The sequence below is a fragment of the Photinus pyralis genome, unplaced genomic scaffold (assembly GCF_008802855.1).
Source record: "Photinus pyralis isolate 1611_PpyrPB1 unplaced genomic scaffold, Ppyr1.3 Ppyr1.4_LG5, whole genome shotgun sequence".
In the NCBI taxonomy this organism is placed as follows: domain Eukaryota; kingdom Metazoa; phylum Arthropoda; class Insecta; order Coleoptera; family Lampyridae; genus Photinus; species Photinus pyralis.
This window is the reverse complement of record NW_022170596.1, coordinates 32,315,650-32,334,939: the sequence shown is the minus strand read 5'-3', so window position 1 is coordinate 32,334,939 and position 19,290 is coordinate 32,315,650. Positions and strand designations below refer to the sequence as shown.

Here is a 19,290-nt window from a genome sequence, read left to right as displayed (position 1 = left end):
ACTTTAAAACTCAAAATGTTACCTAACATAAATATAATGCAAAAAATGCCGCCCCTATGCACGTGCCTAGTGTGACTATATGTAAATCCGCCACTGGCTCTAAGTCAACCGAGACTGAGATTTTGTCTCATCAAGCAACGATCAGCATTATAGAATAAAAGATTGGTATTTGCTGCTTAATTTGACACAGGAGAATTCATATTATAGGACCCATACCCTGCTATAAACACTTAGTACAAATTTCAATAGTTTTTATTGTAACAATCCCAACACAATGAGTTTTACGTATTTCGCAGTTTTTATAATTTAGGAATACTCTTGTTAATTGTACCTTGTAGATATAAAAACAATTATGCAATAACTAAAGAAGCGATACAAAATAAACGCAATTAACTTATTTACTATATCTAACGTGGAATGCTGACAACAAAATGCGAAACTGTGTCAACAAGTTCACTACTCACAAGTCAGTCAAAATTTATAATGAGAACATCTATTAATACGATCTGTTTAACCATATCAACGTTTTTAACAGGAAATATGCAATACCGATTCCGTAAAAAATCTTTTCCTTTTGCAATCGGCTCAAATTTTCTAATTCTAATGCCATAACTCGTCTGTTCAACTTGGCCATTTGTCGACGGAGATGCAATATTTCGTCAGTTGTCGACATAGGATCCAAGCTAATGTTTAATGGAGGAGTCGATTCCCGATGGGGAACTAACTCTTCGCCACGCAATTCAGAGAGAACTTGCGTCTTACTTTTAACATGCTTATTTGGTATTTCCGCTGCCTTTGGCTCAGTATCATTTACTCCAGGAAATTGGTACTTATCTAAAGTTAACATTCTAGGAGGAGTTCCCACTCTTACATCGCCGGGATACGGATCCTTAGGAAGTATGGAGTTATCATATACGATTTCTCGAGGAGGGGCTCGCGTACCTGCAAATAAAATGACTCATAAATCTGACTGCCTGCAGTTGTATGACGTACCAATGTGTTGATCTTGGCCCACTACTAATATGCGGTCTGGCACTTGCATATTAAGAACTTCGAGTTCGGAACCCCAGGGATTTGTTGTTACGCCGTTTGTAGGAGCATCGGGATTAAAACTTATTTTATTTGGGACTTTCATGCGCTGGCCTATATCCACTTTAAAGTTGACATCCGATATATAATTCTCGTCGATGTCGGGGTATGAGAGTTCAGTAGTTGCAGACATTTCTCAAATGCTTATCAATATATCAATAACTTTAAAACTAAGAGTTAAAAATAAACGATTACCTTTTCAATCAATGAAAAAGTTACGATTACAAAATTGTTATTTTGACATTTTTCTCAGAAATAGGAAATGCGACGTTGACAATTCTCATAAAGTTGGAACTTGTAAAGAAACCATATGACGTATATACAGGGTAAGTCCGTTGTTTAGCATGGAAACTACAGAGTGAGCAACAAAGATTGAAGCGTGCCGCTTCAGCTAAATTGGCAATGTGCCGCTCATAGCATATGCTGATTTGATACAAGATACGAAATACGAATAGACGCACGTCACTGTGACAGCGCAGAACGTCATTTTCGTATACAACTCCATACAAAGAAGGTAGTTTTGATATTAATAGGAACAAGCGGTGATGACGCACGCTTCAATCATTGTTGCTCACACTGTATAATAGTGATAATGAGGCCATTAATTAGGGAAAGAATTACGGATTCAATGTAAGGATAGACACTACATGATTTTTATTTCAGAACGAAGTATGTAAAGTTGTCTTTTATATTGCACATTTTCCACCTGTATAAAACAAGCGGCGCGACGGAAGCTTTGATATCTAAGTATAAAGTTACTTCCCTATTACTGATGCCTTTGAGGTTGTCGGTTATGAATGATAAAGACAGATGTAGGTAGACGGATGACCGGATGACGATGTATTGTGAGCTGCCTATAATCGGCAATTAATTTTCGCTGTCGATTTTCCAAGACAACTTACCTACAAATGATGGAACAATTTCCTAAATAGCTGTATGTTCGTAATGTTAATATATAGGCAATAATGGCAGGAATTTTTGTTTCCTTTTTTCGATTTCAAAATATAGCACTCTAACAGCCTCCGACGTTTTAAAAAAATGTTTTCAAACATTTTAATAAACCTCCGTGTAACTGTCTAGCTAAAGCATTTACAGGAATATTCGACCTCTACTGCATCTTCACTCAGAATTCAGATATCGTGGAACGAAATCAAGCGTTTTCGGGTGCAACGGAACCTGCGTACTATCCAACCTTATGCATAACACTTGGAGTTAGAGCACCAGTTTTGCACACTTGTAGATGAAATGTACTTTCTGGTTTGCATCTCATTGATTTTTAAGATTTTGTATTTAAACGGATTATGGATGTATCTTATTACCACAGATTACTTACATCATTTGAAATTAATTTAGAATAAGGTACTATCAAAGAGTAGTACTATGTTCCCAGTTAAAATAATAAATACAGGTGAAAGATTAACTTTAGTTTCGTCTCAGAATTAAGCTCACATTGTCCGTGGGTACGAATTCCGTAACACCCTGTAGAATTGCAGTTGGCGTTTGTTAACGCTTTATTTATTTATTGCATATTGTTTTTTAGTTATTCCATTTGGAGTATGATATTTTCAAACCCCAAAACACAAGTAATGCTTCCTTCTATGCTATGTCGTTTATTGTAGGAAAAATGCACCTCAAACATCAGTAGAACGAATGTAACAAACAAAAATCAAAAATAGGGGAACTAATAATACATTAAAATACCAAACGAAACAAATTACAAGACCTCGGAGAACGGGGTTTTCCGCGTTTTTTCAAAAACCTTGAAAATGAACTCCGAGCACATTAAAAATATTTAAAAATATTAGTGGTACTCATTTTTTTGTCAAGAGAAATCGTTGTGATTAACAAACACGATTTTAAAATGAACGGCGTTTGAAAAGTTTCGAATGACCGCCACATTGCAGTGACGTCACTACGCGCGTTGGCGCTCAGCCGTAGCATTGCTTACAATCGATTCAGAGAAAGAAAACGTCGTTTTGACGGAAAGCGTCGAATAATTATTGCATTTGTACCTGAGCGTGATAGCAGACAGAAGTCATCGCGAACCTAATAAATTGTATATAAACGTCCCAACAGGAAATATACGAAAAAAGTTCGACGTGATACCGCGAATTTGACATCCCATTTGTATTGTTGTGAAGACGATTCTAATTAATTAAAGTGCATAATGTCGATTTACTTTCAGTCAGTTATCGACGAAAATCCATAGATATAATATTGTAATTGTAATTCAGAATATGATTTACTTCGAACTCTGTTCTGGGCATATCTGTGCCCTTACAGCGCACACATTTTTCTCTATTTTCACTTCCACATATCCAACACCCTAATTTTCTCGTTGAAATCCGTAAGGTGCATACTGTATTAGGTACCTACACTATACCTTGCACTATACACACATAACTTGATGTTATACTTCCTATGAACCATAACAGATTTGCTTGTGGGCTTTGACTCCACTCAACCGAGTGGCATGGAAAAACTCACTTTTCGAGAAAAAGGCGGCGACCATTAACACAACCTTTGGCAGACTATCTAACTGCCCCTTTACGAACCAGTCAGAACTCGGTTTATGGCAGATTGCCATAATAAGTCGAATCGAACTCCTATCAGTGTCATGCACTAATATAACTCCCGATCGGCAACCCGCGTAGTGACGTATGCGACGCTCGGCCAATATCGGCATGTCGTCGGTTGCATGACAAAATTTGAAAGTTTTACGATATTGTATGTTGTTTCCTGACATGTTGCAATTAGAAAAAAAAGTTTTGTATATGAGATGTTTAATTACAGGTTATAAACTTTACAGTAAGACACAAAAAAGTTACAATATTTTTTTTCAGGAAGACCCTACTAACAAACGTAAAGTGATTTATGCATATATCTTTGGACTTAAAAGTAAAAATGCAATCACGATAGAAAAATGATAACTAACTCGTTATCTTCGTCACCCAACCTGAATGTGAATGCGTTCCATTTTTCGTTGGGTCGTTATTCAAACAGTACATGACAAGTTTGAGCTTCATTCCTCATTAGAGCGACACAATACTCAACATCTGTGAAATAATTATAAATGATTAAATTAATAAAGCGCTCACAACGAGTTGCCATCGTTGGAACACCCTGTAATTGAGGTAGTTTGTTTATGGCAACACTGTTAAGGGGTTAAATGGCCACTACCGTTGACGAATGGCTGTGTCGCGGTACAGCTGTTAAATGTCAATAAATGCAAAGAATTCGGTTATGTTATTTCTCCATAAGCAAATGAGGTTTTTTTATGTTTAATCATTCTTTAATATGTAAAAATAAGCAGAATTATACCATAAGCAAGATGTTGGTGAAACACGGTTCTAAATTATAACCTATACATAGTAACAATGCTTAAAATACAGGAAACAGTTCACAGTTCATAGACCTTTCATTTTCATTCCCTCACAATGATGTCGAATTTATTATATGAGAAACGCCCTCTAAAAAAACCGAGGATAGGTCCCCCTGATGTCTATCCTCAGGAACCCAAGCAGAAGGAAGACGAGCTGACAAGCGTAAACGTTAAACATGGCTTTCCAACAATGACACATTTAAATGACGAATTCGGCACTGCACGTAATTGTAATGTGACCGCTGGCAAGGTACTTTCAGTTAATTTTCTTACCTGGTAGTCGCCTAATCGTGCAATTCTTTCATTAGATTGGGGCATATTTTAATGCGATCATTGCAAAAAAGGAAGAATTAAGTACACTTCCCGATTCTGGAAGGAAACGCCAGCAAATCAACCCGAAAGATAACTTCTGGCCGGTCACTATGAGAACTAAGAATGCCATCGAGGCGTGGTTTAAAGATTTGGCAGGTAGTAAACCACTAACGAGTTTATCAAAGAAAGCACCAAATTTTAATAAGAAAGAGGAAATATTTATGATGCTTTGTGAACATCAGGTTCCGATGTTACGTGCTGCGTGGTTTATTAAGCTGAGTTCTGCGTACACAGTTGCCGTGTCTGAAGCAAAAATTAAGAAGCGACAAATGCCTGATCCTACTACCGGTGATTAGCAAATTGTTTTGTGCAGGTATAATTTGTGTGTTTTAGAGTGGACGAGTACGTTACTTAAATTTTTAAAGGATCAAATACCTAAACTACAGGAGTATTATTCTCAAACTGATAAGACTGCAAATAATTCCACTACAGGTGTTACATCCATTGATACGGATCAAAAAGTTGCTATTAAACAGTGGACATACTGTACACAGCTTCTGAAATTCATGTATGAGGAAGGTAAGCTATTATCATTATCGACAATTGTGTACCTATACTGCATTCGCACCTCCAGATGCAGTCTTATGGACTAAATGCCTCTCTTGCTAATTTGTGTCATTTTGCGATAACGTTACCCTTCTTGCTACCCGCAATGATGCCAAACTGACATATGATTGAATTGAAGTATTAAAACACAACATAATCTTGTGCTGTCATTGTCACTTTTGTACTTCCTAGGGTTTTTACAACTTCGACCTCTAATTCTAAATTCTAAGGAAAATAATGGCGGCGCTCAAATTCCTTACATTCCAAAAGGATTACTTACACAAATAAAATTATTTTAAACACACAAGGTCCGTTTACAAGTGGGTTTTTAAATTTTTTTTGTATCTGTTCAAATAACATCAGCATAAAATAAGTTGGAAAATTCCGATTTTTCTGGCATATCTTCGTTAGCAATCGGAATATTCTGGTTCTCTTTTTGAGCATGATAATTACTCTTTAATTGCGCAACTTTCCCTAATTTGATCATTTTCTATGGTTTCCGAGATCCCCGCGATAGACATCCTTATCTTGGACACACTGTATATTAACTCATTAAATTGCTTTCAGGATTACTGGACTCGCAAGAAGTATTAAACTGGATATTAGAGTTATTAGAAAAATTTCGTACACATCCGTCCGATGATGGACTCTTACGATTATACCTGCCACTCACATTACAGTATCTTGAGGAATTTGTACAATCCGAACTGTTATCGCGCCGAATGGCTTATCTGTGTACAAAAAAACTAGGAAATATGCTAACTAATGTCGCGGAAAGCAACATAATCACATCTCCGCAAAGTGAACAAAACAAAAACGATCCGAAAGAGGGAGAGAAAGAGAAGAAAGATGTTGCACTTGTGACGCCGATTCAAAGCACGCTATTAGAGTACCAAAATTGCCCACACCACAGGGATTTAGGTAACTTACCAGTTTGAGTGCCTTATATTATTAATCCGAATTATTTTTTAGTATTGCAGCTTAGTACTATTATACAAACAATTACATTAGAATGCCCTAGCAGTATTGTATGGTGTGGTGCGGGTGTTGGTTCTGTGTGGTACGGTTCTCCTTTAGATTTATTACCTATACTCCCTTCCGCTCTACCGACCCCAACTCGATGCAATGCGGCTGTCTACAGGAAACAACTCCAACAAACTGAGCATAACATACGAGAGAGGAGTAAACGTGCTGAAGGTCGTTGGTGCAGCGAAAAATGGCAAGCCTGCTCTACAGGTATTCCAAGTGCAACGAAATGAACGTAATGATGATCTCTTTTAGGTGTTACAACAACATGCGTTTTGGCTGCGTTAGATGCTTTGGATCGGCATCGTTTCGATCGAATGGACGCTACAAATTCACTAGATACTCTTTATAATAAAGTAAGAAAGATCTGGGTTGTCAGACGTATCACTTTCCGCTTTTAAGGTTTTCAGTAGCGGAAATGACCAAGAAAGTGCAGTGGTGAAGCTTCTTTGTGAATGGGCCGTCTCGCCCGAAAGAACTGGTGAACATCGAGCGTTAGCTGTCGCGGCTTTGTTGGATCGTCGACAGTCGGATATATCGTCATCTACAGATCAGGATACAATCATTGATGATCGAGATTCGAGTAGCTCAATGCCTGGTGGACCTCCAATGTTTCAATCTTTGCTGATGAAGTTTTTGGATACTGACGCTCCTATACCGTCTCTTGACGACTCTCCACAGGTACAGTGTGTGTAGTACTATGCGTATCAGTCATTCTTCAAGCATTCTCTTGCATTACCGAAACTCATTATTGGTGTCTTATGTTTGTTTTACTGTATTGAAAGTAATTTAATTTTCAAATAGTTTTCTTCTTTTGTGCATGAATTTTCTTACAAACACATATATTTTTTGCTATAGCCTTTTAAAGTAATTTAAATGAAATGGCCACTTCCTTTTTTTAAATATAAATAACCTAATTCCTCAAATTTGAATAATACATACGTATACATACACACCTAACCAATTTTTTATTTTTTGTATAAAAGAAAAAATGAACCCTTGTTTTTTGGCTGATTGATTATTGAAATTATGGAACAAACTTTTAAACTTGTACAAAAACGAATTTTGAATCTACACCAAATTCAGTAGGCTCTTCAGTTGCGTTCGCTACAATGAAAAAAATCTCGATAAAGATTTAATTTTATTATGAATTGCTCCATCTTGAAAGTTCGGTGGGGTTATAATTATAGGAAGAAATATCTTTCGAACTAACGTTTATTATAAAGAATATTCTTTATAATAAACGTTAGTTCGGAAGATATTTTTTCCTATAATTATTAATTTTATTAATTTAGGAATCTTAGCAGCCTTAATCACATTCATCAACTCCAAGGAATTATTTAAACAAATGTTGAATTACACCTAGCATCAGCTACTGTATTGGCAAAGACAAAGATTATTTCTGTAAGACATAAAAAAATTAAATCTATAAGCTGAAAGAAAGATAGGCTTTAGATCCAGATTTACACATTCCACGCATGCAAGCGATCGATTCTCAATTTAAGAAATCTTAGTTACTTTTAAATAATTAAATAATTTGGTCGTTAACTGCAATTTTTGGGGCGCAAAGAACTAAACAAACACTCGCTGACAGCTTCAAAAACTACACTTCTTTTCTATTACACTTAATAGTGATATCATAAACTGGCTTTATTGACTTTGATGATTAAATCTTGTGGCTTCTCGAATGATGGAAAGAAAAATCTTACTTTAGCGCATACTTGGAGTACCTTGCTGTGCAATAAACTGCTTGGTTGACACACTTGAACTATTAATTTTTCTGTATACGGTTTAAATGCTTTAAATTTCTCTCAAACTTTATTAATTAACTTCGTACTATCAACTAACTTTTTCACCCAAAAAAACCTTTCTTTAAAATTTCGTAAACAAATAGCCAATCAGAACCAAATTTGATTAACGCCAGCTTCGACATTAACTGCACACCTGTTGTTTTCTTATTGGCGAAAAACACGCGATTATCTTGAAATTAATTAAATTTTACCTTAAGTAACGCGATAGCAAATGGTTTTACCCCGTATGTATAGGAACCTGCGAATTTCTTTCAATAAGTTTTTAAGCAAGTTTTTCAGTACAATAGGGGTTTACAGTATAGTTGAATTCCGTAATTTAATAGGCGTATACCTGAAACCATAAAACAATTTTTTGGACAGTAAAAGTTTATTTAAAAATAGTGACTAGAAAAAAATAATGAACATGTGCGGTATTAGGGGTTTAATCAAAACGAGATGATTGTGGCGGGCGCTGTGACGTAATAAGCCCGACCAATCAGCTGCTAGAACCATTCAGATGACATACGACTTGGCAATATTGCAGGAGAATGTCATTTGTAACTTGCGTCATCTGTCACAGGCACTTGTCGTTCACTTTCGCGAGATGCCTGTGAAAACGTCAAATCCGACAAACGTCAGACTCTCGCACAAGGTTGCCCGCTCACTTTTACGTGATTGGTTGTAGGTTTGTGACGTATTTCGACTGAAGCGTTTCAAATTCGAACCAAAAACACAGCTTTTTAATAATTTATTTTTATTGCCCTTTGTAGATCAGAAATAAAAAATGAAGGCGGGATGCCCCTATTGAGGATTGTTTTTCTCTCAATGGTTTTGCTTACAATAGCAATTTTTTGTTACAATTAATTACAAGGAATAATTTAAAGTTGCAAGAAAAAGCGTTAAAAAGTCGAATAATAGGTATGTAATAAAGCTATGAAAAAATCTTCAATGTATTAGAAAAATTATTCACTGGGGACCTTCTTCAAAATAATCTATTTATTTTGAAATTGCAATTTGGTATGAACATTTGGTGTTTGATTAACGTTTTTATTTTCTTTTTTTTTTTCAGAAAAAAACCGCCTTCACAAACTTGGTTCATTTGTTTTATGAACTAATTCGTCGAGATGTGTTCTCACATGATGCATATATGTGCACTTTGATTTCAAGAGGGGATCTTTTGGGACATGAAGAAAGCACTGACATGACGCAATCAAAAATGGAGGTAAGAATTGAGTAAGTTGGTCAGTATAGTGTAGTGTAGTGTTATTTCCTCAAATCAGACTGAGATGACATATTTCTTTACAAAAGAGTGCATTGCATAGGTTAGCTCAAATACCAACAATGGATGTGTCAGCTAATAAGTTTGTTTAAAATAATTAAGCGAAAACCACGGGATAATTTCTAAATGTCATTCTTCGGACCCTCCTGACTACAGAGAAACTGGAGCCAGGCTGCTTAGGTGTTCTAGAGCGGAGCTGAATTCGAATCATTTTGACGGATTCGAAGGCAGGATAGGGAATTTGGAATTCGGATTCTTGTCAAAGGATTCGTATTTCGGTGATTCGGTTGGATTTCTGCATCAACAAATCATTCTGCACCACTTTCACAATGCTTGTTCTTCATAGTACCGTTCACTGGTTGGCCATCCAGACGGAAATAAACGAAAACGGTACCAGTAACGAGTGCACACAAAATTAATCGGAGATACATATTAGCAAAAATGTTGTGTGAGGCCACCTCCTTATAAGAGCTGTACGTTTGCTAGAAAGCGTTTATACGGACTTTTTGTCTTATTTTGGCGTTTAAAACACGCCCTAGGATTTCTGCCGGATATTTATGAAACATCCTGTATTATTTATTCAACTCTACATTTCTACAGCTAGTTTTACATCAACAATTACTTGATGAAGTTATTTGTCAATTTATTGAACAATTTCTTGCTTTCCTTGATTTTACACTGCTGTTAACACATTGTACAATTTCACCACCATTTAATTATTTTGTTAGGTTTTCATTTTTGTGTAGAAAAAAGTCAAAATTTTCGAACGTAAGTTTTATCGCTAGACATACTTATATTCATGTTTCGTACGAAGCGGTATATGCGTCTATTTCCCTATGTTTACAAAAATATAAATTCGAAAAATTACTAGCGACCACCCACTTTGCAATGTGAACTTTGCTGTCTTCCGTTTAATGCTAATTAATGTAATAAATTATTATTATTATTACTATACCCGCGCATGCTTACCCAAAAACGAAAACTATTGAAGTGAAATGAAAAGTAAACACGCATAAAATTGGCTGTTTTGTTACCAAAGAAACGCTGTGTTAAGCCTGGTCTTGTATGTGGAGTCTATGTATATGGAGTTTCTGGAAGACTAGAATAGAAGCTTACATTTTTAGCGCATTTTCCGACGAAGTTGGGTGCGCTATTTTCAGCCACTTTCACTGTCCGCCCGTCTGTCCGAGGCCTTAACTACTCCTACAGTTTTCAAGATATTAAGTTTGTTCTTTTTGCATTCGGTAGTGTATAGCTCTAGCACCTGAGCCAAGGAAAATCTTGACAATTAAACTGTGCAATGTTTCCATATTTGTTAATATATTTTATTGAAATTTTAACCACAGATACTTCTGGTGGAGGTAAATATATCGCATTATAGTAAAAATCACTTGTGCGCATGCGTAATAGCAACTTTCTTATTTATGGAGGTATTTCTTTGAAATTTTACCCAAAGATGCTTTTAATGCAAGCAAACGTATCGCATATTGTAAACATCAGATTAATGCAGGATGCTCAATATCAGCTGCTATTTATCGAGATATCTTTTTGAAACTTTAATCATAGATGCTTCTGTTAAAGGCAAACATAACTGATATTGCAAAAATTAGATATTGCGCATGCGCAGTCAGTGCCGTCTTTGTTTATCAAGATATTTCTTTAAAATTTTAACTATCACATGTGGTAAACATCGAAAACCACAAATGTCATTAGGAAAGGTAAACATCGCACATAGTAAAAATCAAATCCGCGCATGCGTAGACTGCAAAATGCCAATTTTTTTACTTATGAAAATCTCTCTTTAAAGTTTAACCATAAACGCTTCTAGTAAAAACAAACATCACATACCTATAGCATAAATTAAATGAACTCATGCGCGAACTGCGCAACGCCACCTTTTCTGTTTATGGAGATATTTCTTTGAAATTTTAACCATATATGCCTCTAGTAAAGAAAATCACAGCGCACATAGCTATGGCCTTTTGGGAAGTACTGGATCATTCATGGAAAATGCCCTGAAGTTACTCGCCTTAGGGCGAAAACCTTTTTACTTGTTTTATATTTTGATGGATTTGTATAATGTACCTGTCTGTAGTTTGAGCCTCTATTTGCAAGGTTGGTTCTCTTTTCTGATTTTATTTCTACCTCTCTGCACTGTTTCTGTTGGTACCAATAATTTATTTCTAATTTGAATAACACTATTGCCAGACCAAGCTCATCGTTGTCTCTCGGTCATCATTAGATTAAACAGTTTTATTTTTTGTGTCCTACTTTGGCGTATGAGAAGTAGAATTTCTAAAAATCTTCAAAATATATACAAGTATAATTATTTTTATTTAATTATTTATTATTATTATTATATTATAATTTTTGTTTGTAGGATCATTCCCATGGAATGGATTATGACGATTCTAAAATAGACGATGATTTAGACAAAATCCTGCAAAACATAAAGGAGGATCAACAAAATTCAATGGACATTCCAGACAGTCCGAAAGATCATGACCACAGCCATCAACAGCATATGCCGAGCTTAATGGGACTAGCGCCAATGGAAAATGATCATAACGGTCACAAAGTAAAACCGTCACGTCATTTATTATACACCATACATTTTCCCCTTCCACAAGACGACCCCTTTTCACAACACGATTGCAACCAACGTCACGTATTGCTATATGGGGTGGGTAAAATCCGAGATGACGCTCGTCACATAGTCAAAAAAATGTCGAAAGAAATATGCAAATTGTTTTCCAAAAAGTTCAGTATAGACGTTGCCGAAGGAGGCAAAGTTAAGAAGCACTCACGCAACGAATTCAATTTTGAGGCCACCACTCAGAAGTGCCAAAGTTTGAGTTACTTCGATCAGCACGTCGTAACGTGGCAGTGCAGTGTTACCGTAATCGAAATGCTAAATTCTTTCGCAACTGGAAACTCAAATTACTTACCCGTTCAAGAGCATGTGGCCTTCTTGTTCGATCTGATGGAGTTGGCTTTAAACATCTACGGCTTGATTGATGTGTGCATACAAATACTGAAGGAGCTTCCCGAAGTTGAGGCCCAACTTTTAGCAAAAAACTCAATCTTAATGAAAAGTTATACCACATCGTTAAGTTTATATATAGTTGGTGTGTTACGAAGATACCACTGTTGTTTATTATGTAAGTAATTTTTATGTACAGTAGAAGATACACACTCTGCATTTTAGTGTCGCCCGATCAAACCTCGGCCGTATTCGAAGGACTATGTCGAGTTGTAAAGCATGTTTCTAATCCGTGTGATTGCAGTTCAGCGGAACGTTGTATTTTAGCTCACCTTTATGATCTCTACTCGTCTTGTAGTCTTTTAAAGGCAAAACCTCACACTGTCGAACCGTTTGGCAATGCGTATCCGAAAATTCGGCAAGCCTTGTACACAGCCCTTCAACCCATGCCTAATAATAGTTACGTTTACAATCCGCAATTTATGCAAGAAGTATTTACGAATCCGAAGAAAGGTGGAAAAATTGAAGGCTCGTGGGCTAGACAATTAAGTGAGAATGTGAATAATAGGTAATGTAGACTTTCTTCCTGTCACTAACTTTATTGCTTATGTCGTGTAACCACTGATGTGATAATTCAGTTCAACATAAGAAAATAAACATAACTCGTACAGCGTACTGGTATAATTTGGTATTGCACTCACAGTGTTATAAATCTCGTTTTCCTAACAATATTGCACGGACCGTTCTTTGTGATCATAATACAAACGCCCATCATATCGCCAAAATGATTATCTGAAACAAATGTCGGAAGTCCGGGAAGCCGGGAGCATGTACAGCTGAGTCAAATAGTACCATACCATTATGCCTAAAACAATAGGTACATTGATAAATCTAATTAAAATGAAGATCTTCATCTTGACTTATTGTTTTTTTTTGTTATTCTGCAAACCAGAAATTAATTAACCGCGCCACATAATACCATTGACTTTATACATAATAAAATTTATAAATAAAGTCAATGATAATACCAAATAAGTTAAACATAACCCCATTTTTGAATGGCGGAATTCCATGTAAAAAACCATTTCAGGAATAACAATAATTAGATTCGCGTCTATTACGTTATTATTGCAAGCACTGTTATTCATATTCAATTGTTAACGCATTAATCACATAATATTAACTGAAAAAGCCGCGCATCAGGTTTAGGGCGAATATTTGTGGTTAGAGTTTATCTCGCACGATCGCGACATCCCAGACATACCCGACGCAACGGTCTCTACACAAATCACCCTTGTGGATCTCTACATTTAAAGGCCAGTCCAGACTTGTTGCATATCCTCATATCGTATCAGGGTAGGCAGGGATACGTTGCACAGAACCGTATCAAAACTGTGATACATGGAACGCTACGGACGTGGATCGCCTAGTTGGCGTTTTTTCGCGCCGAGACCTCAAAGGGATGACATGCCACTAGTTTGGACGGCTATAAATTTACATGTTGCAACAACGTTGTTTTTAAATATCTCTGAATGTTGTATCCTTTTTTGAAATTGTTGGCCACAACCTTAAGAGACGAAAAACTGTGATACAAAGAATTAGCCCAATTGACTCTCCGTGTCTTTTTTTTATGCGGATACTTTGTGCTGTCTGGAGTTGCGTAGCTGTTGCACTGTATCATGTCAAATAATTCTCAAACCGCCATTGCTTTTTAGGTATATTGACTACGACATTTACTGAAGTGAGAAAGTCAATACCCAACAGGGTCTCCCTTCCATTAATATATCACATTACTACGTTACAATGTGCACCAAACAAAAAAAAGCCACGGTTCACGTTTTCCTCTGCTATATCAAACATTTTTCCGTCACTCACTTTTCGTCTGTACTTCTGTATCAAATTTAATGCGTCTCCGATAAACTCACACCTTTAGCGATAACACGCTTTACGCAGCGATAAACTTCTTATCGCAATGACCGGATTTAAAAGAGATAAACTTTTACAAAACAACACGCAATTATTTCCAAATGTTCCTTAACTTATTAACGCACGTAATTTAACTTTACAATAAAGTAAACAAATAAACAAAGCGATTATTTAAAGAAAAATATTCCTTTATTAAATAAATCTTAACCAAAAAATCAACATTGATTTCAATTAGAATAACATGATCGAAATTGAACATTTTTTACCGCAATGCAATACCTCCCTTATTTGCGGGTGGTAATAACTATTTAGTATAAAATAAAAGATCAATCAAGCCTGAAAAAAATGAGACTGTTACTATCTCCCAGACTATCACAACTCGATTTTTATGTTTATATGCTTTTAATTGTATCAGAAGTAGAGTGTAAGAAAATATTTGTTCCAGGTATTCATTTGTAAGTAACGCCATTATATATGTATGCCGTGAGACTGACAATGAACGACTTAACGATCTGGCTATTATGTGTGCTGAAATGACGGCATGTTGTAATTCGTTAGCCTTTGAATGGTTGGGTGCTTTACTAGCCCTATGTTGTCCTATGTCTCATCCCGGCTATTACACAGATGTTTTTGCGCAACTCGACATACAGGTTATTATTTTACATTCAATTGGTACTGTTCTGTAATGTGTGGTTTTCAGGATATCAGCATCCACAATGCCTTAGCAGTATTTACTTGTGTTCTTATCGCTCGACATTGCTTCTCATTAGAAGATTTTGTAGCCCGTATCGCTCTGCCGAGCCTTTTAAAGGTAATATCCTTAGTGTATTAGAAACAAGGTTAGAAATTATTTTTTAGGTTAAATCGTTGGATAATAGTGGGTCATCTGCCGAAGGTGGCATGCGACTAACGTGTCATTTACTTTTAAGACTGTTTAGAACTGCCGAAGGTCCACAACCTGGACTTTATTCTGTAGGATCTCCTCCCCTGACAGCTCCTAGACCTCCTTTAGGAGTACGATTAAGTTGTGATAGGCACTTATTGGCGGCCGCACATCGTAATATTCATGTGGGCCCGGTACTTGCCGTTTTAAAAGCAGTATTAGTTGTTGGCGATGCAACTGCGAAAGAGGGAACTGAACTGAGTATTTCGCATATTTTAGGTACAAGTGATTTGCTTAGCGGCGGAGATGGACCATCTTCTGATATAGTGTGAGTTCTTAGGCGGACGTTTTGCAAACTTGGAAATAAGTTGTTCACTTGTTACAGTCCATCGAGCACTGTAAATGGTGAAAGCACTGCCTCCTTATCTGCCTTCGCATGCCACGTTCTACGAGAAATATGCTCACAACAGTGGGTGTTGGAAAGGTGCCTGTCTCATCCCGAGGAGCTCTGCCATCCTGACAATTTACTCGATCCCTTATTATCGCATTCCCAGGCACAGAGATTGTTGCATATGATTTGTTATCCCGACGTGAGTTCAGCAATTGAAGAGTTGGATCAGAAAAGCATGATTGGTCGCATATTAGAGGTGACACAACGTTTTTTTTGTCCAAATTCCGTGAGATTGAATGTTTCAGAATTTGGAGCAGTGGAGTTTACGGATGTCGTGGTTGGATCTCCAATTGATGTTTAAACAATTTAATACTACCTCGTCCGAGCTAAATCAATGGCTGGATACAGTTGCTAAGGCCGCGATTGATGTGTTTCAACTGACACCTTCTTCAAATCCTCACAGTGAAGAGAAAAAGTAAGTTAAAGTATGAACGAATCTGCTCGTATAACTAATTTAATGCCAGAAACAAGCATCATAATTCGATATGGTTAGTCGCTCCACTTATTTCGAAATTGCCAAGTGCTGTGCAAGGACGAGTTTTGAAGGTTGCCGCACAAGTGTTGGAGAGCGGTGGGTGGTGTCGTGAACAAAAAAATAAACAGCGTTCCAATGTTGAAAACCAAAGTTTACTGAGCCATCAACCATTTTTAACGTTGGTTCTTACGTGTCTCAAAGGACAAGAGGAGGGTCAAAGAGAAGGGCTGTTATTTTCCTTACATTCACAATTGACCCAGGTCAGTATAATACAATTTTCAGGAGGGTAAAGGATTTATATTGCAGTTGGTGTCATTGGCCCGTGACGGAAACTTATTGGAGATTGTTAGTAATGAACGGACTTTGGATGGTTTGCAGTTGAGATTCTCTCTTGTTGGTGGAGTTTTTGAAGCTATCCAAAGAAGTTCCACAGCTTTAACTGATTGGTGTCTGCTTTTGGTTCAATTGGTAACACATGGCTTAATCGATTTGCACACCCACAATGAGTTATTCACAACTGTCATTGATATGCTGGCTACACTTATACATTCAGCTTTAGCATCCGATAGTCAGGTACTTTTCATTCAACCTCGAAAATGTTTAAAATATCAAAGGTTTTAGGATGATGGTAGAAAAATGTATCAAAATCTAATGAAAAAACTGAAAAAAGAAGTAGGGGAAAAGTATAGCGCATCTTTACAGCATATTAGACAACTGTTACCATTTCCTAGGCAAGTAACTGAAGTGATCGCTGTTGAACCAATTGGTTGCCTTACCGACAGTAAAGGAAATAAAATAAGTTTCGACAGTATTGATAAAAAACACGGACTACAAGTAAAAACGACCAACTTTTCATTCTCATTGCAAAATAAAATAATTGTAGATGACCGATCGACAAAGAGTGAGCAGTTGGGATTTACTTGAGGGTATGAAGAATCCGGCTCCGTTATCATGGGCGTGGTTTGGTGCGGTAAGATTAGAACGGCGTCCACTTGCATGTGAAGAAACATTTCGATTGCTGAGATTTCATACCCATAATTTACAAAGACCTGCCTCCCATTATCTGGATCCACCGCCTCTACCACCAGAAGATTTAGAACCAATCCCTGACAAACCTGTAAGTAAAGGAAGAATTAAATTTAGTAAGCTGTGACTGACAAAAAATTACTTGTCATTTTGATGTAAACATCTGTAGAAATTCTTGTTCATTTAATTTTTTATTTTATTGTGTATAAATCATAGGTTGATACACCATCATCGGTTGATCAAAGTCCGCACAGTGGCATTTTAAGCAAAGGACGTGGTAAAGGCCAACGTAGACCGCGCAAAGCAAAGTCCGCATCTGGACAAATGGCAAGTGCAGCAGCAATGGCTATGACGCAATCACCAATGGCGCAGACTCAACCAGGTATGGCAATGCAAGGTGTGCAAGGACCTTCTCAGCAAATGCAGCATATGGGACAGTACAATCAAGGCGCTACTGGAATGCAACAAGGCCAACAATTTGGTGCTGCAATGGGACAACAACAGTGGTATAATCAACAGCAGCAGCAACAGCAACAACAGCAGCAGCAGCAGCAACAAGGATATTACCCCCAGCAGATGCCTAATGGTAACACCCTTCCTTACTTCTTTATCTCTTTAAATGACGGTATTTTAGTAAATCGATTTGAACGCCCTCAACAAATTAACCAATCAAAGCAAGCCCTGTCGCTCATGTTAAAGCAACGCCATCCGTTAAATCAATTTTTGGGACCGGGAGGACAGAATTCGGGGCCCCCAACTCAAAATGCCAATTACGCAACTATGCAGAGACAGTTTCCACGTCAGCCAATGAGACAGCAACATCCGGGAACCATGCAATCAAATCAGGTAGGGCCAATTTCTCTTTTAGAATCCTACCTACAGTTTGGTTTACAGGCAATGTTCCAACAATACGGAAATATGCCCAATACGATGAACCAGCAGTGTAACAATTACGGCAATCCTGGTAATATGATGCAGGCGAGTTTGCAAAACAATCCTCAGCTTATGCAAACGCAACAAACTGGTATGTTTGGCGGGCAGCAACAAGGCTTCAGCCAGGCGCGAGCTCCACAGCCGGATTACAGGGGAATGGCACAGCATGCGCGACCTCAGTACATGCAGCAAGTTCCTAATGTGACAATGAACGCCAACCTCAATAATATGAACGCTATGGGCGGCGCGCAGACTGGACCGGCACCGCCATATTCGAGGCCTGTCGGACAGGGCATGCAGGGAGTACAGCAAAACCAGTTTCAGCAGCAGCAGCAACAGCGTATGAGGCAGCAGATGATGGTAATGCAACAGCAGCAACAGCAACAGAATGCAGGGTTAGGCGCACAACCTTCGCCTGCACTTGTTGCACAACTCCAACGACAGATGAATCCCAATCCGTATCCTCCTCAACCTCCACCCTATAACCCGCCTTATGGTTAATTTTCCTACTATAATTACAAGTGGTCAAATTGTCTTGTATTAAATAATTGATGTAATGTCTTAAGTAAATTTTGTGGAGGAGAGTATGCTTTTTATAAGATTTTCCAAATCGAACATGGTTTATCACTTTAGTATTACAAAACGAAGTTGAAAATGCGCGTTTCACTTGCAATGAAAATCCTATAAAAAAAAAATGGGACAAAAACCAGACGAAAATAATTCCACGTGAAACTACCATACTGGAACGACTTTAAAAGAAATTTTTCTCCGCTGTAACTGTTACTTTCCTATTTGTGGCCCGCCGCCGGACGGCGCGTTACCTATACGGGGGGGGGCTCTATTGTTATGTTTCTGTGTATTGAGTGGTTCAACTGTTTCCATGAAGGAAGTATCTAATACGGTACGTTACTTTGCTGTATCTCTTACTCGTGGCCCAAGGATACTATATAATATAAGGATTGCTCGATCACTGAATTTTTTCGCCGCGTGTAGTGACGTCACTCGCGGACCCAGTACCAACGCATGCTTTGATTAAGGCCGATTCCCATTATAGCAGCATCGAGCAGCGCGGCGCGGTGAAAAGCTGCTCTCAATTGTTCGCATGTAAATAAGTAGATCCGTTTTCACC

The 19,290-nt window shown here is 37.5% G+C and overlaps 2 protein-coding genes across 3 annotated transcripts; one reads left to right on the top strand and one right to left on the bottom strand.

Moving 5' to 3' along the window:
• Nucleotides 1-234: 234 nt before the first annotated feature.
• On the bottom strand, nucleotides 235-1,373 carry LOC116171117 (transport and Golgi organization protein 11). 2 transcript variants are annotated; one of them, XM_031487802.1, is made up of 3 exons: nucleotides 1,285-1,373; nucleotides 994-1,232; nucleotides 235-942 (listed from the first exon to the last, which is right to left on the bottom strand). In XM_031487802.1, the coding sequence occupies exons 2-3, from the start codon at nucleotides 1,220-1,222 to the stop codon at nucleotides 497-499; spliced, it is 675 nt and encodes a 224-aa protein (XP_031343662.1). In that variant the 5' UTR covers nucleotides 1,223-1,232; nucleotides 1,285-1,373; the 3' UTR covers nucleotides 235-496. The 2 variants fall into 2 exon arrangements, with proteins under 2 accessions (XP_031343662.1, XP_031343661.1); XM_031487801.1 differs by having other exon boundaries at nucleotides 994-1,362.
• A 2,922-nt stretch (nucleotides 1,374-4,295) lies between these two features.
• Nucleotides 4,296-18,745, top strand: LOC116170462 (mediator of RNA polymerase II transcription subunit 12). The gene is made up of 22 exons (XM_031486890.1): nucleotides 4,296-4,721; nucleotides 4,780-5,131; nucleotides 5,177-5,362; nucleotides 5,957-6,310; nucleotides 6,362-6,625; nucleotides 6,671-6,771; nucleotides 6,818-7,096; nucleotides 9,275-9,427; nucleotides 11,865-12,645; nucleotides 12,693-13,035; nucleotides 14,839-15,043; nucleotides 15,094-15,204; nucleotides 15,252-15,604; nucleotides 15,662-15,923; nucleotides 15,973-16,142; nucleotides 16,192-16,462; nucleotides 16,509-16,775; nucleotides 16,824-17,036; nucleotides 17,086-17,319; nucleotides 17,445-17,814; nucleotides 17,863-18,074; nucleotides 18,123-18,745. The coding sequence occupies exons 1-22, from the start codon at nucleotides 4,527-4,529 to the stop codon at nucleotides 18,660-18,662; spliced, it is 6,216 nt and encodes a 2,071-aa protein (XP_031342750.1). The 5' UTR covers nucleotides 4,296-4,526; the 3' UTR covers nucleotides 18,663-18,745.
• Nucleotides 18,746-19,290: the final 545 nt, after the last annotated feature.